This window comes from Brachyistius frenatus, unplaced genomic scaffold (assembly GCF_029030835.1).
Source record: "Brachyistius frenatus isolate BFR_SWC_R1_liver_20210118 unplaced genomic scaffold, ASM2903083v1 Contig_82, whole genome shotgun sequence".
NCBI lineage: Eukaryota > Metazoa > Chordata > Actinopteri > Embiotocidae > Brachyistius > Brachyistius frenatus.
In genome coordinates this window covers 1,040,281-1,063,554 of record NW_027210681.1, presented here as the reverse complement: position 1 = coordinate 1,063,554, position 23,274 = coordinate 1,040,281, and the positions used below count along the sequence as shown (strand labels likewise).

The 23,274-nt window shown below is 42.0% G+C and overlaps 1 protein-coding gene and 1 long non-coding RNA gene across 6 annotated transcripts in view; one reads left to right on the top strand and one right to left on the bottom strand.

The window, feature by feature from the left end:
• Positions 1–681: 681 nt before the first annotated feature.
• epas1b (endothelial PAS domain protein 1b) overlaps positions 682–23,274 on the bottom strand; it is a 41,542-nt gene continuing 18,949 nt past the window's right edge. Inside the window, exons 3-17 of one of the 5 annotated variants that reach the window (XM_069709272.1) lie at positions 20,172–20,311; positions 18,740–18,827; positions 16,715–16,833; positions 16,157–16,359; positions 12,606–12,712; positions 10,733–10,880; positions 10,406–10,614; positions 9,838–10,076; positions 9,606–9,716; positions 8,547–9,091; positions 8,177–8,273; positions 7,928–8,015; positions 7,669–7,830; positions 6,812–6,993; positions 682–6,774 (exon numbers count right to left, since the gene is read on the bottom strand). In XM_069709272.1, the coding sequence (XP_069565373.1) occupies positions 6,842–6,993; positions 7,669–7,830; positions 7,928–8,015; positions 8,177–8,273; positions 8,547–9,091; positions 9,606–9,716; positions 9,838–10,076; positions 10,406–10,614; positions 10,733–10,880; positions 12,606–12,712; positions 16,157–16,359; positions 16,715–16,833; positions 18,740–18,827; positions 20,172–20,311 (2,408 nt within the window). In that variant the 3' untranslated portion in view covers positions 682–6,774; positions 6,812–6,841. Of the gene's footprint in view, positions 6,994–7,668; positions 7,831–7,927; positions 8,016–8,176; positions 8,274–8,546; positions 9,092–9,605; positions 9,717–9,837; positions 10,077–10,405; positions 10,615–10,732; positions 10,881–12,605; positions 12,713–16,156; positions 16,360–16,714; positions 16,834–18,739; positions 18,828–20,171; positions 20,312–23,274 lie in introns of all 5 variants that reach the window. The other 4 variants (XM_069709273.1, XM_069709271.1, XM_069709274.1 and 1 more) reach the window with 4 other exon arrangements.
• LOC138627139 (uncharacterized) lies at positions 6,691–8,545 on the top strand. The gene is made up of 2 exons (XR_011311364.1): positions 6,691–6,774; positions 6,812–8,545. It is a non-coding gene; the product is annotated as an uncharacterized lncRNA (long non-coding RNA).

The following is a 23,274-nucleotide window of genomic DNA, read 5'->3' as shown; positions in this document are numbered from 1 at the left end:
TCGTCTAAAATATGATAAAAAAGTCATAATATAGCATGTCGTCCAAAATATGATAAAAAAGTCATACTATAGCATGTCGTCTAAAATATGATAAAAAAGTCATACTATAGCATGTCGTCTAAAATATGATAAAAAAGTCATACTATAGCATGTCGTCTAAAATATGATAAAAAAGTCATACTATAGCATGTCGTCTAAAATATGATAAAAAAAAGTCACACTATAGCATGTCGTATAAAATATGATAAAAAAGTCATAATATAGCATGTCGTCTAAAATATGATAAAAAAGTCATAATATAGCATGTCGTCTATAATATGATAAAAAAGTCATACTATAGCATGTCGTCTAAAATATGATAAAAAAGTCATACTATAGCATGTTGTCATACTATAAATATGATAAAAAAAAAAGTCATACTATAGCATGTTGCCTAAAATATGATAAAAAAGTCATACTATAGCATGTTGCCTAAAATATAATATGATAAAAAATAAAAAAAAGTCATACCATAGCATGTCGTCCAAAATATGATAAAAAAATCATACTGTAGCATGTCATCTGAAATATAGTGAATTATTTCCTCACTCACAATTAATTCTTAAAAATGCCGTTAATATTTCAGTCAGACGAAAAACGTCATGTAGAATAAAATTCAATAAACACACTAAGGCAACGAGGGAGGGTAAGATCAGTATGCTTTAATGAGATATCAGTGCAGAAACTTATCGGGTTAAATTCCCCATGTAGTAATAACAATGATAACAATAACATAATAAGATCAATATTAATTTTTACCATATTAAACAAATTCTGAATTAGCAAATATAACTGTAATGTATGACATTGACACACAACAAAATACATGTAGCTGAACATGGATCCCATAAGGAAAATATAAACCCTGTTACACGAGACGAAAGACAAAATGCTGATATTGTCTTTAAAGAGGAAGCGCAAAGAGTGGTTTCACTTCTGAATGATTTGTCACTTTAGTTTTGGGGAGAACCCTTCAAGCAGCACAGTATGTTGAGCACTAGCACTGGTGATAAGCCTTCTAGACTTAAAATACAGAGTTGAAGCCCCGCCCATTTTGGGGGGAGGGGTTAGCTTCTCCCCACCCATTTTTGGGGGTTAGCATCGGTTTCACTAGCGTTCACTTACATTTACTGAATAGCTGATACCTGCTGACATTAAAATTTTCACATTTCTTATCGCAAAGATAAAACAATACTAGCACTGAAAAACTACACTTCTTAAGAAGCTTTGAGACTCAATAACGGTGTAGTTCTTGAATGCCAGCAAAATTGGTCTTGGGTAAATTTATTGGATCGAATGATTTACATTTTCCAACAATTTTACATTTTTCTGGCTGAAACTAGTGAAGTAGAAGCTATCTTAAAACAGAGGCGGGGCTTCTTTTCTGTCTAGATTTTTTAGTTTAAAAACGACTTACACCTAGCCAACTCTGTCCACATACATTATCGCAATTTATTTCTTATCTCTTGAGATGCTAAAAAAAGCCTTGTAAGGTGCTGTTTTTCTTCCATTGAATATTCAGTCCTCAATAATCTTTGGTCTCTAAAAATTAACTTTGCACGAGGACTTTTTTTCAAAACTTGAAATTCGGGGTGAAAACCATTATAAAGATTTAAAAACATGCTTTTAACATGCTGTAAGGTGCTTCTCGTTTCCACAATTCTAAGGTCTTTAAATACTGTACACGATACCACAAATAAGAATTTCTTCCTTGACAGGCTTTTACTTTGAAATATGAAGAATCTGCACTTTGACCAAGAATAAAAACGCCCTCCTGTGTAAAGTTTAAAGAGAATTGAAGTGATTTTTGAGGAAGGGAAGTGAGTGGGAGGAGAAACAATGTAGAGTGGACAAGTGCAGAAATGTGCATCAGTGGGCAGGCGGAGCAGGAAGTTATCTCTTTTCATGCATCACTCAACTTAATATCTTTTCGTTATTACGTACTTCAGAGCTGTTCTCCCACTCAGGAAAATGCTCATCCCCAATCCCAAAATATATTTATATTTTAAAGCTATACTTGTTTAAAACAAATGGAGCACACTCTTTTTATGTCTCATATGTGGGAGTGTTGCTCTGGGTTTAATTTTATTTGGCTTGTCTCAATGTAAACAAAGGAAAATTGGAAATTGAATATATTTAATTCAACTGAAGTTAACAATCTATTGGAGATTTAGGCAACTGAACTCAGAATTTTAAGTTTGGGCTTAAAAAGGAAAAATATATCTAAATACTTGAAATTAATGAGACAAATTTCACATTTTAAGAGTAGAAAGGAATGACAGTTGGATTTCCTGCATTCCCCAAATAACTCTTTTACTCTGTGATGGACGACAAATTAAACTTCAAAGTTATCAGGACTTTACTTTTACAGAAGAGCTTGAATTGTCGGCACAACTTCAATAAATACTTGAAGCATTTATAATGTAAATTAAGGCCTTAACAACTTAAGATTTATTTTAATGCTCAGGATATGAAGCTGATCATGTACTGGGGCCTCAAACTGAGAAAGGAAGTAGTTCCTGTTTGGTTTTATAGATTTGATTATATTCAGCTTGTAACCTTCACGTAAGCCACCTTTAGTTTCATCCATATCGCTGCATTCGCGTCACATACCCGTTTAACTATGTGCAGCATGTTGAGACACTATTTATCAAAATAAAAGAGCCTCAGCTTTAAATCTCTTTCTCAGCTACTCCTAAAAAAAACCCGAGCAGCTTCATCAGCAAACAGACTGTCAGGTCATTTGATGAGCTGGGGAATCCATTTCCTTCGAAAACCTTTCACAAAAAAGTTTGACTCCTCATCACCAGAAAGATCTACGAATTGTTCTACATGAAGCTAAGAGGCTTCTATGGCGTGGTCCAGCACTGCTGATGTAGTAGGATCTAAACTATGGGAAGCTATGAGGGAGGAGTTAACTAGAAAGCATGAGGGGTTATTATCAAAAAAACATCCCAACTTTGAAAATGTTTTCCAATTATTACAAAAAGATACTCGACAATATTTGGTCCTGCTAGCTAGCCGTTAACATCGGAGGACATGACAACTAAAATTTAACCAAACAAATAAAATAAAGCCGCAAACTAAAGGGAGGATTTGGACTAGTCTGAAGGAAAACAGGATTTGAACACATTTAACTTTAAGATAAGACGCTACTTCAAGTTAAGATCTCATTCAATAATAACCCCCAGAGTGGAAGGACGCCATCTACAGGTCGGAGGGAACAAACTGTGCACTTGAAGGGTGAAGTCGTAATAAGGCACATTATATCGATCAAAATGAACTTTAAAGAAAACTTCAGCACAACATCAAAATACAGTGTTAGTGGATTCAAGAGATGCAATACACGTCTGAAAAATGACACATACATGATCTATGAAGCACCATTGCTTGTTATATATGCAACTGGAAAACTATGGGAATTAATTGTGGCAACTTCACCTTCTTATATTTTAAAATGCTACATATCTGAAAAGTGAAACTTAGAAAACTGATATTTACCTTTTTTTTTATTTTAATCTGAACTTTTTTTTTTTTTTTTCAGGTTACTTTTTAAAGTGAGAACAACAACAGTACTGGCCAGCCAACAGATTCAATAGACATTTTAAGAGATAAAACTCTAGACAGAAAAAAATAAAAATAATAATAATAATAAAATGCCACCACAACACAGAAAGAGCACAAAAAGGAAACAGCACTGCAAGGGCTCCGATCTTAATGCATCTACACGGGTAGATAAGGACAAAGTACCAGGACACATAAACACTAAAAACACTATCTTGAACATTAGTTCTGTTTTTTTTTTTTTGTTTGTTTGTTTTTTAAATACATAACGTAGATGTGTACAAAGATCTATAATCCATTTTTTTTTTTTTTTTTTAAAGTGGTCACCACACAAAGACAATTACCTCGAAAAAAAAAAAAACAAGAGTGTAAGAAAAGTATAGTTTGAGAGAGCGGAGAAAAAAAAAATTCACTGAAGACATACTGACAGTGATGTTACTGTTTCTAGACTGTTTAGTGTATCATATATAGGACGAGTAATAATACTCAAAGCATCCTGGCAGCCACTCTTTGTTTTGTAAGTTAGAAGAAAAACTGGCCTTGTCCTAATCATAAAGAATAATACGTAAACTCCACTTTCAAGTCACTTCACAGGCTGCTATGCTGCTGCTGCTATGTACATACTGGGTATACTCTGCAGGAATACGAGAGTATGCATTTTGTCTTCTGACCTTTCTCCGCCTGCTGTGCAGTGGTGTGTACAGAGGCTCGAGGAAGTGACCTCTATTGTCTTTTTTTTCTTTAATTAGTTTGCCACCTAAAAACACCAAACAGGCGACTGGAGCGACCTCGTTTCTTTTTGGCTTTACAGGGAATCAAAACACCATTTAACTGCCCGTCTATACGGCTGCTTTTAAATCCCTCCTTCTGATCACATATGTCATAACAGGCATTTTTCACTACAGTCCAACTTTTATAGACAAAACAGCCAAAGAAAATACTTAATTAACTTGAAAGTCAAAGTATTCGTTAGTGGCAGTCTGATAGCGTTACGATGCATTTTAAATAAACCATTAAATTCAATCAGATTATATAATGCTGACTTTTTCAAATCTGGTTGCAATTATCATGCAAGATAACATCACATTGGAAAAAAAATTTGTACTCTAACTGATTACACAGCAAAAAGTCAGCAAAACAAGCAAACATTTATGTAATCTGGAGCAGAAATTTAACCTAAAAAATGAAGCTCTTTAAATTCTGTATGTATGTAATACCTGTAATACACGTGTGCAGAAGGTCGAGACCTAAAACCACCAAAAAGTTATTTTCATCTTACTCACGCTGACCCCGACCGAGTCTGTGCACACCACTGCTTTTATTTATAGCTTTCTGTACAGCGTGAAGTTCAAGCTCCTAACATATGAACTCTTACAGTGTGTGCAAGTCACATTCCTTTGTGCAAGCTAGTAATTCGGTGAAAAAAAACAAAAACACAAAAAAAAACGGCTAGCTTTGTTACTGACTATAAGCTTTAACTCCATGAAATAATTGCACGATAAGAAAAAAAAAAACCTGTTGTCACACGAGCTACTTACCTGACTGAGAGACACCAGAGTGAGAAGAAAAAATAACAAAACTTATTCAACACAATGTCGAGTACATGTATTGCAGTATATGTTTTATTATCTGGTAGGTTGAGTAAGAACTTAAAATAAATGAGAAAGAAGTATTGATATGGTAAGGTGTCCTGTCGATTTAGATGAATTAAAGTGTGTGTGTGGGGGGAAATGGATCAAATCTAAAATGTCTCAGTTTAGTAACAGAAGTATAGACTTATTACAATATAGTAAAATAACAAAATAAAGGCATATGTCGTTAAAATTGACCCGAACAGATCCAATGCTGCTGTGAACCGGAAGGCACTGTTTAAACAGAGCGCAGGGATGGAGGCTGGTAGCCTTTTATTTTGAAAAGACCTGAAGCGCAGGGCTGGGTATCATCACACCGACGCCGAGTCGGTTCTTCTTACCCGAACTAAACAAAACAAAACTAAATACGAGACAAAGATCTCATCGTCAGCAGACTTTCTATTTACAGCGAAGTGTTTTATTATATAATTAAAATAGAAATATTCTAAATACTGTTTTTACTTGAGTTGAATAGCATCTTTTTAGTCATCTCATATCAGAATGTATCACAAGAAGCGTTACAAGATGATGATAAGGATGGGATAAAAATTATTGTGTAAATTTTTGTCATATGAATTAATAGTTTTATCTCAAAATTTCAACTATTTGAAGTAATCACAGGCAAAACAAAAAAGGAAATTAATGCTACTAATTAATCATATTGGCAACATTCAGCCACACTTTAAAGTGCTCCAGTCCAGCATATTGCACCACAGTGATTAAAAAAAAGTCATCTTTGGGAATCGATTATTCATTTATTTTTAAAATGACTAGAGTTCAGAAGCTGCTCGTGATACCCAGCTCCTGCTTGAGGTTTTAACTGGAACTACATGGATGTGTCTACGAGCTGCTGGTTCGAATATACAAAGTAAAAACAGCACCGTGTCTCTGTTAATATGTAGGTAGTATCATATCTTCTCTGAGCTACGTGGATTGGCTGACACAGAGGAGGCGGGGCTGAGATTTGAGCTGCATAGACTCCGTATCTGGCAGTCGGCGGGTGTACGGCTGCAGATGTTTGGGCAGGTTGTATGTTTAAATCCCTCGTCATTAAACACCAGGGGTCAGAGGTCAGCCCCGTGTGTCTGAGCGTTTACACCAAACCTGGTGAAAGCAGTGAAAATCCCAGTGTGAAGACTCTTTAATACCAGACACATCTGTTAAATGTCCTGCACCTTTTTTTTTTTTTTTTTTTTTTTTACCCACTGACCCGTGTTACTCTCATATATGTGGGTCATATAGGCGGTCGGCTCTCTGCAGGGCGACTCTGGGGGTCAAAGAGTGTGAGTGGGTGGACCCTGATATCTGGGCTTGTTTCGTTGGTCTGAGTAGAGAGGTAACGGCGGGGAGCAGGGGGGGGGGGGGCAGGATGTGGTCATGAATACCGCTTCTCGATTGGTAGCTCAGCTCTCAGGGATCTCGGAGGGCCCGGAGGTAAAGAAGGACTTTAGTCTCGGGCTACTGGGAGAAAAGTCCAGATCTACGTCGGGGTGTGTGTGTGTGTGTGTGTGTGTGTGTGTGTGTGTGTGTGTGTGTGTGTGTGTGTGTGTGTGTGTGTGTGTGCGTGTGTGTGGGAGGAGGGGGGGTGTTGGTTTGGATCCGGGGCTCTAGGTGGCCTGGTCCAGGGCTCTCAGCAGGTCACAGCCCTGGAGGAGGTGCAGGTTGCCCTGCAGCGGCACGTTGACCTCGCAGTCGTAACGGGTCAACTCCGGCAAACAGGAGGGCTCGAACGACGGGCCGAGCAGACGGCTGGCTATCCCTGGAGAAGGACAAGAAACGAAACGCTCAAAAGATACGACCTGTCAGTCTACGTGAAATAACTTCAAATGAAAACAGAAAACAAGCTTGAAATCTTACTGCACGGGCCGATTCCTTCACTCATTTTAAGAGAACAGGAATTTAAGGACTTCATTGAAATCCTAAAATAACCTATTTGTGGTTTTGCGATCGCAATAATTAACCAAATTCATGCAATTCTCCACAATATTTACGGGAGCTTGCAAATCTTTTTAAAATTCCTCAAAACATTTCGTCAGCAGAAGCTGTGCTGAAAGTATTAACGGCATGAAGTAAGTCTGTATTTAAACAAAACCAGGAGGGTTTTTTTGTGACTTTTAGCCACAAGTTTAATAAAAGATTGAATAAAAAGTTTAAATTTAAATATTTCTGTGATGTGCAGCATGATTATTATCACAGGAATTGATTACATATCGTTGTTTATCAGGTAGTACTTAAACAGAAATCAAATTTAAAATTTTACTGCCCAAAAAAAAAAATCACCTCCGCCATCAAAATTTGTAATAATTTTTTTTTTTTTTAATCACAAAAAAAACCTTGAAATCCTGGAGAGACTGAATACTTCAGCCGTTCATACGGCGAGTTTTGAGGCATTTTAAAACGCTGGATGGAGAACATGAACGGGACCAGAGCTCACCCTCCGTCTCGTTAGAAGACAGCATGTTATACTCAGCGTAGCTGCAGCTCTTTTGGGGAAAGGATTTTTCATTTGTACCACTTATCCCGTTTCCTGGATACTGAGACTTCCTGTGTTGTAGCAGGGAGCTGAAACACGACGGCATCATCGTCGTCCCCGTCCCTGAGAGCACAGAGCCAGAGGTTAAAGGTTTCGGCCGATCGGGAGGACGAGGAGACGACGACGGCGCGGCGGACGCTTTCCTCTCAGGTTTACTGACCTGCCAGAGATCCGGCGCTGAGGGAACGGTCCATGCAGGCGTCGCCTCGCATCTTCTTCCACAGCATTTCTGACCGCTTACTTTCCCCCTGAAAGACGGTCACGCGGTCACTTCATGAACCAGCTGATCAGAGCTGCCACCTGCTACGTGCACGTTATCGCGCCGCACTTCGTTCGTATCCGACGAGTTCAGTCTCTGAACTTAATATATTCATATTTTTTCCCGACAACGTTATCAGTAAAAACTCACCACAACCATCTGGTTGAAGGAGCGCTTGATGCTGTTGGCCACCGCCACTCTGGCTGGACTCATGTCTCTGTAAGCTTGTACAAAATTGTCAATGGACCTGCACACACACACACACACACACACACACACACACACACACACACACACACACACACACACACACACACACACACACACACACACACACACACACAATATTCGTCAAAATAGATAGAAAATTATATTTATGAACAGAATCCATCATTTGTACTTATTGAATAAAAATGATATGTTTCGATATTTGTATTCCTCCTCTCAAGGTTTTCTGTCTCTTTTAAACATGATGATGTATTTAAAGGTAAATCAAGTTTTTGTTTGTGCGCTCCATCACCTCTGTTTCTGCATAACGTGCTGCTGGCAGGACGGACGCTCCTCTCCTGACAACGGGTCCCTCGGGTAGGCCTTGTTGGCCCGTTGCTGCTGTTGTTGTTGTCGTTGTTGTTGGTAGGTTAACAGCGGGTCCGGTGGCCACTGCAGGTTCTGCCTGCCACCCATGGAGGACAGAGGGGTGCTGGCCGGGGCCGGGTACACGGGGCACTGCAGGTGGCCCATCATGTACGACCTGGCTCGGGGGTCCACGGCGCCCCGGCCGGAGCATCTCTCGTCCCCGGCGGCCCAGGAGGCCGACGGCTGCGGCTGGTAGCGGCCCTGCGGCTGCGGGGGCGAAGACAGCGGCTGGAAGAGGCTGACGAGGCTGCCGAAGCCCTGCGGGGGGGCCTGGTGGGTTTGCGGCAGGCCGCCGTTGCCCCCCATGGAGCCCGCCGGCGCCGTCTCCCGGGGCTTCGACTCGGGAATGATGGGATTGAGCTGGAAGTCCTCTCCGTCCATCGGGATGTAAGGAGCCAGCGTCTCCAGGTCGAGGTCACTCAGGTCCCTCTGGACGAGGAAACGTCAAATAGAGTATTTTTATAGGACTAATATGTTCACATCCAAAGTGATTGATGTTAAACAAAAGATAACAAATATGCAGATTTTTAGAGGAAAGTAAATAAACTAACGTTCAAGACAATTTGATTCTGTGTCTGAGGTCAGTCTGTAAAATATCAGGTTTAAATACTTTTATTTTTAGCATCATAACGCCGTAAGAGTCTAAACTCTTCAGCACTTTAAAATGCATTCTGCTTTATTCTATATTCGAACTCTTTTTCTATCATATTAATGTGTTTAATTTGATCGGTTCTTATGCATTTTATTTTTTGCCTACTTTTATTTAATTTGCATAATCATAGTTTTTATAAGTTGGGAGAAATATTCATAAAATGTGACTTAAAACTGGAAGAATTCCTGCCAGATTAACGACCAAAAGGCCTTTAAGAGATCGTTACAGTAACACGATGCAGCTTAGAAACGTACTTCAACATTGAACCAGAAGAAGACTCGTCTCACACACCTCGTTGTTTTCAGAACCGTCTTCCTCCGTGTCCAGAGCGAACAGCTTCTCGGTGAGCTCCACCTTCAGGTCGCTCTCCACAGAGTTGTAGTAGTCCACGGGGCTGCTGGGCTGCAGGAGGTGGAGGACGAACACGGAGAGGACGAGGGACCACGAGACACAACGTAAGAGAAAAGAAACGACGAGTTCTGACAAAGAAATCGGTCTCTTGAGTCGCGGGCCTTTTTCTCACCGTGGAGCAGCTGCTGAGGCTCGGGGTGGAGCTGCCCGGCGGAGGCTTCTGCTGCACGGTGAAGGCACCGGCCAGGTTCGCCATGTCGCCTGGACCCACGGGCTCAGCAGCAGCAGGAGGAAGAGGAGGAAGAGGAGGAGACTTGTGGCTCTCGCTGGCCCAGGACGGAGGTCCCGGAGGGGGCATGGCTGCCTGGGCGTAAGGAGCCGGCTGCTGGGGCTCCTCGAAGGGAGAGCGACCTGCGGGACGTTTAGACGAATATTAGACGCAAATTTAGACAAACAATAAAAGTGTGACGAGGAAAACTACAGACAGTAACAGCTGATAGTAATAAAAGTAGCTCATATTTAAAGTGTTTTTATTCTTTCAGGGATCTAATTTTGTATCATCACGTGACTGTAAAGATATTTAAATACATGCCAGCCCAGGTGCATGTTAACCTGCAGGTAACCGTAGCAACAACACTGATGCTTCACGTACGAGTTAACTGCACGACATTTTTTATTTTTTTATTTGTTTAAAGTGGGATTATCGTGGATGTTTTTCTAACGCGGCGAGCGACGCTGACCGAAGTCGAGGGAGACGATCGTGTCTCCGGCCGTCGGCGCCAGCTGAGTCAGGTCCTCCGGCTCCTCCTTCAGCTCGCCGTAGAGGGCGTCTCCCGGCTCTCCGGCCGCGCCCGCGCCTCCCGCGGCGAAGAAGCTGCTCATGTGTCGCGGCTTGAAGAGAGACTCGGTCTGCTCCAGGGAGAGAATCATCGACTTCTCCTCGATGTCGCTGCGGGACGGACGGGAGAAGAAAAAACACAAAAAACACGACTCTATAAACACTTTTCACGCCGATTTGAAGTCGTTTTATTTTCCAGAAGCTTCTTCACCGGGACGCCGATTCTCACCTCAGGACGTAGTTGACGCACACGATGCACTGAGGCTGAGAGTTGCGGCTGTTGTAGATCACCGTTCCCTGAGTCTCCACCCAGACGTAGCCGCCGTTCTTCGCCAGCATGCGGTACTGACTGCTCACGGCCTGACCTTTGGTGCACACTGCAGGGACACCAACACCACCAACTTTAGAGCTTATTGATCTTAATATTCACACGTCTCTTTGACCTCTGGAGAGAAAAGCACGTATCTCCAGCTGAAGGACACTCAGCTACGCTCACGTGACTTTTGAATAATGTCAGTAGTTTCCTGCTTCGACACAAACTATTAAGAATTCATGAAAACTGAGAGTAAAAATGCTCTTCAGCCTTTCAACGATGCTTTTTTTTTTTTTTTAAATGGTCTGTTGGTCAAACTTGTTGAATTTTTTGTGCTTCATTTTTATGGTTTATTTACGGCTTAAATCCAACATTGTTTAATTATTTGTTAAATATTCAAAACATTAAAGTTCGCAGGACAGATTGAGATGTTTGACTTTGAGCAGCGGAGGAGATGTTCTGGCTTCGCTCCAAAGTTCAGAGCTGGCGTGGGAACGGAGCAGGACCGGTCCGAGTGTACATAAGGCCACTGACTCTGTGTGTGTGTGTGTGTGTGTGTGTGTGTGTGTGTGTGTGTGTGTGTGTGTGTGTGTGTGTGTGTGTGTGTGTGTGTGTGTGTGTGTGTGTGTGTGTGTGTGTGTGTGTGTGTGTGGCGGAAGCTTCGGACGGCGTTAGCATGTGCTGATCGACATGCTGGTCACGTTGGCCATGAGAGCAGTTCGTCTGTCTGTCTGTCCGTGTGTGTCTGTCCGTGTGTGTGTGTGTGTGTGTGTGTGTGTGTGTGTGTGTGTGTGTGTGTGTGTGTGTGTGTGTGTGTGTGTGTGTGTGTGTGTGTGTCACAGATAGATAGAGAGGCCTTTATCTCAACAAATTTCAGCCAACTAAGGACTGCAGACGCAGATGACTAAAACCAGAGAAGGAAATCATCACTGAACGTTGTTTGTGTGCGCACATATTATTAATATTATTCAAAAAGCATTTGCAGCTCTTATTTATTTACATATTTTTTGGAACTAAGCCTATGGTTTGATAAGTAAAAAAAAAAAAGTGATAATATTTCTGTGATGTGCACACACACACACACACACACACACACACACACACACACACACACACACACACACACACACACACACACACACACACACACACACACACACACACACACACACATTCATCCATTATGTTGCAGAGGCTGTTTTAAGGAACTAAATTACCACTTCTCTTCTTCTACTGTCACTGCTGTTTATATCTTCTAATGATACACTACTGTCAGTGGAGAGAATAGCCATGACACACACACACACACACACACACACACACACACACACACACACACACACACACACACACACACACACACACACACACACACACACACACACACACACACACACACACACACACACACACACAAAGTGTCATTAGGTTGTAATAGAGGCCACCTGGTCCTCTTGTGTTTCTGTTTGTGGCAGCAGATGTGCAAACCTCATCAGACCACCGGCGGCTACGCTAAATTTGATCAAAAAAGCATCTTAATACCAGACGAGTGCTCCGCACACACAATTACACACAAAGAAACAAACACACGGTACATGTATTATACAAAAGGTGTACTACAGCATGTATACATGGAAACTAAAAATAATGACAGAAAAAAATGAGAAAGAACCTGATATCTGAACTCTAACTAATAATAATAATAATAATAATAATAATAATAATAATAATAATAATAATCAGCTAGTTGGCTAATATTAGCCTCTGAGTGTGTAGTTAGTGTACTTACAGTTGTGGTGACTCTTGGTGACGTTGTCTGCGTCCAGGGCGTGATAGAAGTCGTACACCGAGCGGCCCAGCAGATCGTCAGGGGTGTAACCCATCAACTCTGTCACCCTGCAACACACACACACACACACACACACACACACACACACACACACACACACACACACACACACACACACACACACACACACACACACACACACACACACACACACACACACACACACACACAGTTCATCTTATTAGCTTTTCTGTAATTCCCTTCTTGCGTGCAATAACTAACTCAGAAGACAAGTCCCGCCTCCCGTTCCTGAACTTTGTGAAACTTCAGACGGCATCACGGCCGGTTTTTGGAGATCAAACCGAGTCGTCCAAAACTAAGAATTGTTCACATTCTCGCTCTCTGCGAACTCCCCGAGCTTCTGGGAACAGCTAATCTCCTTCGTCACGAGTTCACTTTGTTAATGAGGATTTTGAGTTTTAAAAAAAAAGAAAAGAAATGCCCCCTTTTATTTCTCTCCAGCTCTCTTTACAGCATTAAAAGCTTCAATATGCAGATTAAATTACAGGATTAAAGTGATCTGACCACCAAAAGTTAAAGTTGCATGAATACAGACTTAAGTTTGGTGAATGAAACCATCAGTTAGTGAGTTCACGGAGCAGGAGAGAACAGAATCAGACGTCGAACAGGAAGTGACCCCGAACGCACCGATTAGTCCCGATGAAGGAGGCCGGCGTGGGTAAACCGGGACAAAGAACGTACACAGATTCATCTCGATTAACCCAAATTAAAGCGACTGGAATGAGATTTTATTTCGACTCGACCCGCCATCAAAATCTTTCAATCTGGTGGGGTGACAGTTTCAGAACAGTTTCTGTTTCAGAGTTTGTTTAAGAAAACAACAACAACAACAACAACGACACCGTAATGAACTTCTGCACTAAAGTTTGATGAAAAGTCTGTTTTGTTACACGATTAATGACAAATCCGTCCAATATTAATTAAAACGTACATTTCTAACTTTAAACCAGGACTTCTCCGACAGTAAGAACCCGTTTCACTTTTCACCACAAAGATCGTTTGAAAACATGCAAAAATTTAGCTTTCTGTCCAAATGTGCCCAAATATTTGCTGCCTAAACCAGAGAGCAGTTTCTAATGAGTATAAAGTTCCTACTCCACATTGTTCTCAAAGTTATGACGCAAACATAACGAGCGCATTCATTAACTATGATTGATTACATTAGTGACACCCTGCAGCTCTTTCTGCCCGTCAGACAAACACGAAGGGCTGAAAGATCCCAGTTTCTCTCCGTCGTCCGACACCGAGCTTGATTAAACATTCCCGGATCGGGATTCCCAGAATTTCTGTGGAAAACATGACGATGCGTTCGTGAGATAACGAGCCGGAGGAGGAAGATTAACGGTCCGTGGACGATGTTTCGTGTGGATTTATTGTGAGAGAGAAAGAGCGAGAGGTCTGCTGATGCAGATTACATAACGCTGACAGCTGCAGGCCTCGGAGAGCAGAAAGAGAGGGGGAGGGAGGGAGGGGGAGGAGAGGAGGAGGGAGGGGGAGGAGGAGGAGACGAGTCTTAAAGGGAAGAGGACCAATAGCCAATGAAAAAGAAGAGAGACCAAAGGACAAGTTCAGTTGAAGGACGGGAACACAGGAAAAGTAGAGAAGTAATGAAAAAGGAAATAAAACTAAATTTAAAAAAAAAAAGCATCAAATTATAATAATGAAGACGATGATTTCTTTTATTTCCTCGTTCCTCCGTTGGATCCGGACTGATCCGGACTGATCCGGACTGCAGCCGTCTCTGTCGGTCTTTTAGTCCGGATCGTCGTCTGAGGCTTCGTTCACACCTTCTTGGTTTCAACCGAACGGAAAAAGTCAGAAAGTCCGGAAGCAAAGAAGAATCTTAGTGTTTTGGAGACTTTAGAAAGATCCCTTCGTATCTACCGTGAGGAGAAGGTCCTTCCCCACAGAGCACACGTGTTTCTACAGTAGCCCAGAAGGGACAAATCCAACACGGGATCTAAAGTACTTTCACCTTTTCCCTGCACCGCTCCTTTAACAGTGGCACGAATAAAATGACTTAGAGTGAGTTTTGTGTGAATCTGAGTTTGGACTCCCTCCCTCTCCCCTTTTTGTCTCCCTTTCCTCGACCTCTCGCTTATTGCCAGACATGAGCCGAAGAAAACTTTCTGTCCCGTCTCTAATGAGTCTAAGTCCCCGCTGAGCCAGGAGGGCGAACCCACCTACAACAAACTCATTTGCGTAATTGGAGAGAAGATTTGGGCAGCGATTAAATTGCACCGAAAAAAGGCACAAAAAAAAAAGGAAAAGAAAAGAAAAATGGGTCCTTGTTTGCAGCGCGGTGACGTCACAGCCGTGTTCAACCGGCGAGCGTTCGCTCTCCCTCCGAAAGAAACCTTTGTCCCGCATGAGCAGCTTGATAAGATTACAGGTCTGCGTGCGTGCGCTTGCGTAACGCCGACCCGGGACCGTGCGTGTTTTGTCATCACATCCTCGTGCCGGTTGCAAAGAAATAAACTAATCGGTTCTTCGGTTCCGCGACGAGCTGTTTTCGTGTGTAGCATCGGTTGCCGTGGTGACGGCACACTCGACATCGCATTGCAACAGGGGAACATCCCTGGAACCTCCCCCTCCCACCCGGTGACGCGGCGTCGGCCGTCATCTTGATTGACAGCTGTGAAATGTACGTGTGTGTGTGTGTGTGTGTGTGTGTGTGTGTGTGTGTGTGTGTGTGTGTGTGTGTGTGTGTGTGTGTGTGTGTGTGTGTGTGTGTGTGTGTGTGTGTGTGTGTGTGTGTGTGTGTGTGTGTGTGTGTGTGTGTGTGTGTGTGTGTGTGTGTGTGTGTGTGTGTGTGTGTGTGTAGGCCTGTCGGCACATTTCTCTGTGATACGTAACAACTCTTATTAAACTCGAGTGTTCAGTCTGTTGCTTACATTTGCCAAGTCAAACCGACTCAGTGAAGCACGCTGCAATCACTCAGAAAGGCCCCTTCATGTGTGTGTGTGTGTGTGTGTGTGTGTGTGTGTGTGTGTGTGTGTGTGTGTGTGTGTGTGTGTGTGTGTGTGTGTGTGTGTGTGTGTGTGTGTGTGTGTGTGTGTGTGACCTTTGCAGGACTTTAAAGGTTGTTTTAACTGCCAGAACTCCACCATGAAGCAGCTGTTCTGTTGAACTCTACTGAGGTTCTTTAAGGGACGTGATTCCAGAAGTGCTTTTTTTTTTTTTTTTTTTCAAACTTTTAAAGGTGATTTTATTTCCATAAATATTTATTTTTTTTTCATCATTTATAAAAGGTGAGATAACTTTTTTCAGGACAAAATCTAAGGTTCTCTGAACGTCTAATGAGCATTTGTTGAGCTTGTTGACTTTTTACAGAGTAGATGATTAAAGAAGGAAATAAAAAGTTAAGAGATTAATAGTAATAAATAATAGTTTGTAAATAATAGTCTGATTTTTACGGCCTCTAATATGACTCATGTGCATTTAAATGAGCTCGTATGATTCGCGCTTACTTATCGTCGCAGTAGGTGAACTTCATGTCCATGCTGTGTCGGCTCAGGAAGGTCTTGCTGTCCAGCGGCGCGTCCATGTTGGACGGGTGCGGGACCGGTTCGCACATCAGGACGGCGCAGGTGAGCGGAGGCTCTTTGAAGCCGCACATTACCCGCGGGGGGCAGCTGGTGTACATCTTCAGGTGGCCGGTGCAGTGCAGCACCTGGAAAGGTGCACGTTTTTCATGTTGCGTTTCATGTTTACTTTGTGTTTTTAACAAAATTGGATTTAAAGACAAATTTCAGGGACGAAGACAGATTTTTTTTTTTTTTCTGTGACACAATGATGTCGACTTTGCTCCCTTTTCTTTAAATCGTCGTTTTCTTATGTGGGTTTATTGGATATTTTACCTCTCCGTGCATTCACAATTATTCAATTAAAGCAGTCTTTGCAGGAGAATTCGCTCAAAAATGAACCAAACTTATTGTCCGATGTGCGTCCAGCTGACGTTGATGTCTGTATGAGGACGAGTGCAGATGTTTGCAGATGTGTTGCTCAGCAGCTGCAGCAGATGTTACCTTCCAGCTGGCCGACTTGAGGTTGACGGTGCGTCCTCTGTTGGTCACCGTGCATTTCATCCTCATGAAGAAATCTCGCTCCGTGTTGAGCTCTTTGCCTTTTTTGCCGAAGCCGCTTCCTGGAAAAACACAGAAACAGCAGCAGGAATGGAAACACGTCAGTTATCAACATTTATGATCTGAACCGCAACTTTAAAAACAAGGCTTTCGGGGTTGTTGTTTTTTTGTTGCTTAAATTAAAACAGACATAAATGAAATATTTTTTCATTTAGACAATGCTTTATTACTTTCTTCTTTAATTACTATTATCAGCATCATTATCACTAGTCTCAGCCCTTTTCTCTGTTTATGTGTTATGACTACGAAACCATACGTTCTTTTATACTATTATTATTAATCATATTTATTTCAACCCATTTTCCACTACCATGCAGTTATTGCTAATTTGATTTTTGTATTTAGTTTTTTTTCCTGCCCTTACTTTAAGTTGTTACTGCTTAGTCTTGTTTGTTTAGTTATTTGTGAATTACAAGTAAATTCTAAATAAAGTAAAACGAACCCGTTTTTTTTCAGGTCGTTTGAACATTTAAATTAAAGCATAAAAACTGCAAAAAAGAATAAAAGATCATAATTGGTATTATTATCGTCACTAATATTTGTAAATATGTTTTGCTTTCTTTTCTTTTGTGGCTGAGAGAAAGAAAAAGAAAGTCAGAGTTAAAGTTCCCCTTATCTGTTCCCCGTGTGACCGGGAAAACGTCCACAGAGGACGTGAAATTAGGCCGAGCTGTTACATCACGAGGCCGAAGTTCAAGCAGCCGCACAGCCAAGTGGTGAAGTGTGTCTTTTGTCAGTCTCCACCCTCACAAGTGTCTCTTTATCTTTATATAGTTACACTTGAGCACAATAAACAATAATAATAATAATAAAAATAAATTTAAAAAAGATCTCTACAAGCCAAGAAAAGTGTTTGTTCATATATTAGTGAGTGTGATTAATAAAATATGGAGTGTAGTTCTGTTTGTGCGTTTTGTGGCCACTGCTGATCGGAGTCATCAACCACAGCTCAGTGTGTGTGTGTGTGTGTGTGTGTGTGTGTGTGTGTGTGTGTGTGTGTGTGTGTGTGTGTGTGTGTGTGTGTGTGTGTGTGTGTGTGTGTGTGTGTGTGTGTGTAGAGTTGCAGGAAAGAGGATAAGAGCTGCAAGCAGCAGGAGGACGGGAGCACACACACACCCACCCACCCACACACACACACACACACACACACACACACACACACACACACACACACACACACACACACACACACACACACACACACACACACACACACACACACACACACACACACACACACACTCACTCACTCACTCACTCACTCACTCACTCACACACACACACACACACACACACACACACACACACACACACACACACACACACACACACACACACACACACACACACACACACACACACACACACACGTAAAACTCCTCCACCGTATCTGTCTTTGGGTTCCTCTCCGGTTGACCTTTGACCCCGTGTCCTCCCGTTTGTTCTCAACACGTGCTCATCAGATATTGAGGATTACGTAACGGTCCTCTCGTACGTGTTTTTCTTGCCTGGTTTTCCGTCGACTAATTTCTGTGACACGAGCACCAACACGAGTGTCGACCGGCTCCGGATGACGATTTAAAGGAGCCGCGGTCACGCGTCACAGCAACAGGACCAGAAATTTGTTTCAAATTCAATTAAGGGAAATCCCTGAGCGAGGTCACGACTTCAACTTTGCACTCAATATATCCCATAATCTGAAAGGCAGAATGGGATTTAAACGACTCAGCACATTTATGATTTTATGGCGTCGTCTGGTTGAATTAGACTCGTTGAATGTCGAGAAATAACAAGACAGACGTGAACTTTTTTTAAAGTTTTTGACTAAAGAGGAGAATGTGAAAGTTAAAAGGCAGATTTGTTTGTAAAGATCTTTGTTGCGAGGTGATGAAGAAGAAGTGTGCTGACCGGCCGTCTTCAGGCTGAGGTTCTCTCGGATCTCCTCGTGGTCACACGGGTGGGTGAAGTCAAAGATGCTCTGACCGGTGAGCTCCACCTGGAAAACAAAACAAAACAAAACACCTCTGGTGAACTACAACATACGTGTTTCTCTGCGTGTCGCACTCTGCATCACGGGGCTGCTTCGTGGTGGCAACAACAACAACAACAACAACAACAATGGCTCTCGTTTGGGATAAACAGAAGAACTAGGTGCTGAGACGTGAGCAGGCAAACAAACATGAGAAAGTGTGTCACCTACACACACACACACACACACACACACACACACACACACACACACACACACACACACACACACAAACAAACAGAAAGTCCGTGGCTCCACCGTTTACAGTAAACTTCCCCTCCTCCATGATTTGCTTTTCATGTCGCTGCCAGACGGGTGGAAAAAAAAGAAAAAAGAAAGCCGATTGTGTTGAGAGTTGAATCTCGCTGTCTGCGCTGAACACACACCGCTGGCATGAGAGGTATTTCTCCCAAACACAACAGCCGCGTCCGACCGACGGTTTTTACATCCGCGTCTGCTCGGCTCGGCGTCTTTACATCAGAAAAATCTGTCCCAAGAGATTTTTTTTTTGTGATGAAGCGAAACCGACGTCGAGACATTTTAAATCCCGGGAGAGGAAAGAAAAGAGATGTTTGAAGGTGTTTTAATGAATGTTACGAGGAACGCTGCGGAAAAATAATAATAACAGAAGCTGCTTTTAAATGCTCGAGGATGCTATTTATATCAGAATCAATCAAATCAAATCAGAAAAAAACTGTCTGAGGCGAAGAAGAACTGTTAAAACTAAATACTGGACATCATGAGATTAACAGGTTTAAAAAGATCGGACTGTTTCACAATAAATCCTTCACACTTTACTGATATGGCACCAAATAAATAAATCAAATGTAAATACTGACAAAAACAACCTGAACACACCTCAAAACAGAAGAGAGTAAAAGACAGGTAGTTCAGATAATAAAAGATAAACAATAAAAGATGACACTCAAGCAATCAAAAGTCAGATTAATACAATAAAATATATCATTTTCAACAGTAAAATGTTGATAAAGCCAGAGGAAATAAAACATTAATAACGCTGTAATAAATAAGTGTAAATAAAACAATTATTAAACACTAAATAAGAGCAGACGGATGTTTTCAGTATTTAAATGTTTATTTCTGCTTTGAGGAAAAACTAGAAGAAAATAACAGCAGGCTCTTCGTGGTTCATAAGCAAATATTATTTGTCCGTACAATTTGTAATATGCTGATGATGTTTGGTGGATCTTAAAATATCCTTTTGTCTGATGTACATTCACCATGAAGACTATGAAAACGTATGTCTCTATGTTAGATCTATATATAGATCTTTTTTTTGTGGTCGCGTACCTGTGAGAGTCCCATGAACTTGTTGATGTTTTCGGACAGGAAGATCATGTCGCCGTCGGCCGTTACCACGGTGACGAAGCCCTCCAGAGACTTCAGGTAGAGGCCGTCCATCTGTCCGTCCTCGTCGCTGTCGCTGCCGCCTGGAGGAGGAAGAAGGAGAGAGACGGTTTAAAAACGTGAAAATGGACATCGGGGTGTGTGTGTGTGTGTGTGTGTGTGTGTGTGTGTGTGTGTGTGTGTGTGTGTGTGTGTGTGTGTGTGTGTGTGTGTGTGTGTGTGTGTGTGTATGTCAGGCTTGTTTTTCCTTCTTCAAGCTTTTGGCTCGGGGACAAAACAAACCAGTGGAGCTTCTTCCTCATGATCCTCGGCCCTTAAGGAACAACGCCCCGAGCTGCACGGGCAGAACGTCACGATGTCTACGCTGAAATATGTTCAGAGCATCCCGACATCTTCACACAAAAACCTCAAGCTGCTAATTGGTACAAAAAAACCTCCACTTCTAGCACTGAACGGGCTGCAGCTCAAGAGTGTGTGTTTCTGTGTGTGTTTCTGTGTGTGTGTGTGTGTGTGTGTCAACAAAGCCCAGTAGTTGATGGGAGGGTTGGGTTGGGGGAGGGAGGATGGGGAAGCTTGTAATTCCTCCAGTGTGCTTCCCTGAGATAAGAGCCGCGGTTCTCAAGGCCCCCGGCGAGGCCCGGGTCTCCAGTTTGGAATCGGGCCCAGATCGCGTCGGACCACCAGGGAGGGAACCTGGAGCTTTCTCATGGACCCCCGGGAGCTGAGGGGGGGACTCGCAAGATGGGAGGGAGGACAGGGGTGGGGGGTGTCTCCAAACTCCGTTACATATTTCATATGTACGCAGTTGGAGAGAGAGTCTCGAGACGATAGAGGACGTGTGGTTGCATCATAACCTCGGTTCTCCGAGTGGACAGACGATAGAGGACGCGTGGTTACGTCGTAACCTCGGTTCTCCGAGTGGACAGACGATAGAGGACGCGTGGTTACGTCGTAACCTCGGTTCTCCGAGTGGACAGACGATAGAGGACGCGTGGTTACGTCGTAACCTCGGTTCTCCGAGTGGACAGACTCTCTCCAACTGTGTACATATGAAATGCGAAGCGGAGTGGAGAGAGAGTCTCGAGATGATAGAAAATAAATGAGGTCTTTATTCTAATAATATCTGATGTTTGTTTCCCAGAATGTTAATTTCTCCATCCCAAACACATTTTGCTAATAACTCCCTGCATTTTAAAATATTTGTTTTAATCCAGGTCAAACTTCAGAGGAAACTATAGACCAGTCACGTCTTGACTCTGACTCCTAATCTGTACATCAAAGTTCTTCAGCCTCTAATGAGCTTATGTTGCATAACCGAGGTGTTCCCTTCTCTACAGCAGCTCGCATATGTGCTGCTGCAAGTACAGCCTGCTGGTGTGTGTGTGTGTGTGTGTGTGTGTGTGTGTGTGTGTGTGTGTGTGTGTGTGTGTGTGTGTGTGTGTGTGTGTGTGTGTGTGTGTGTGTGTGGCGCCAAGGCGGTCGGGTGTTATGGCTGGCGGTGGTGATGCCAGCAGCGGCCCAACGATGGGCAGAGCTGGTTGCTTCCTCTCCAATCTGTCGCTCCATCACGGGACAATCAAAGCGGCTCGATAAAATAATCTGCAACTGCATCTCCCCCCCTCTTCCCCCTCCACCCCCACCCCCCCACCCCCTCCACCTCCCTCACCCACCGCTTCACTGCCCTCATTACCTCCACCGCTGTCCTCATGTACTCTCTCCTCCTCCTCCTCCTCCTCCTCCTCCTCCCTGTCCGAGAATTTCAGGACATGTTAATGAATTTAAAGGTGCAGGTCACGCAAAATTGTGTTTGTGTGGCGACAAGATGTTTAACAGGAAGACACATCTCCAGATCTTGGAATGTGAAACTGAAGCTTTTTCCATATCGAGATGCAGTTGTTGTGTTTTTGTTGTTGATGTTGTTGTTTGTGATCTAATCCTGTGACCTGACAGAAATGAACTTAATTAATGTGTTTACCAGTGAAGATTTTACACTGGATACTTTAAACAAAATGCATTTTTGTTGTAACGTGTTTTTCACAATTAAACAAAAATTTGCTGATTACATATTCTTTCAAATCGTATTTAAAAAGAAGCATTTTAACTTATCAGGAGGTAACGTTTATTAACATTAATATAATTTCAGTGCTTTATATTTGTTATTTACTTTTATTTCTTATTGAGCTTTAGAAATATTAATTTCCTCATCTGTGATTATTTTAGATTTTCTCCGTCTAACTGTGAAACTGTTCAAGCTGCTGTATAAATAAAAAAATTTAAAAAAGATGAAATTCCTGATTAATGATGAATCAGAAGAAATAGGAAGCCGTGGTTGTTTAAGGAAGCTGTGGTTGTATGTATCAGTGTTTCCGCTCCGAACAATGTAGAACAGTCAATAAAAAAATAAAAAATAATAATAAATTAAAAGTTATATAAAGAAAAGATTAATGGCAGATTAAAATGTCAAGATTGACAGCTAAAGATACGATCTTGTATGAATTGAAATACTTTCCTGTTCATGTTGTTATGAATGGCTTTGAGCTCAGTTATTGTTCAGCAGTTTTTAAAATATAAATCACAGGAAAGCACGTATGAAATTACACAACAGATATTCCGTTTTTCTCTACAGTCATTAAATAATTTACTTAAATAATAATAATATCAGAAATGTTCCTGATTGCTGCTTTAACTTTAGATTTGATTTCATTATTATTATTTAGATTTACTTTTGAAGAACAATCCGGATGTTTACAGGCCTTCGAGGGTTAACGCCTCACTTCCTCCTCTCCCGTGGAGCACAATCTGTTTTGCAGCTCTGTTCAGGTAAAGTTCTTGTTTATTTGTTCCGTATTTGTACGAGCCGCGTTGTTCTCCGCTGACGTCGTTCAAACTTTTCATGTTCTCTGACCTCATTTCCAATCAGCGACGCAGCGCAGGAATCCCAGAACAATCGGTCTGCGTCTTCTAATTTTAACTACGACGAGGAGAAGAAATACTTTCCTACTTTACTGGAGAATTAGACACAAAGACCAATCAGAGAACGCGCAGG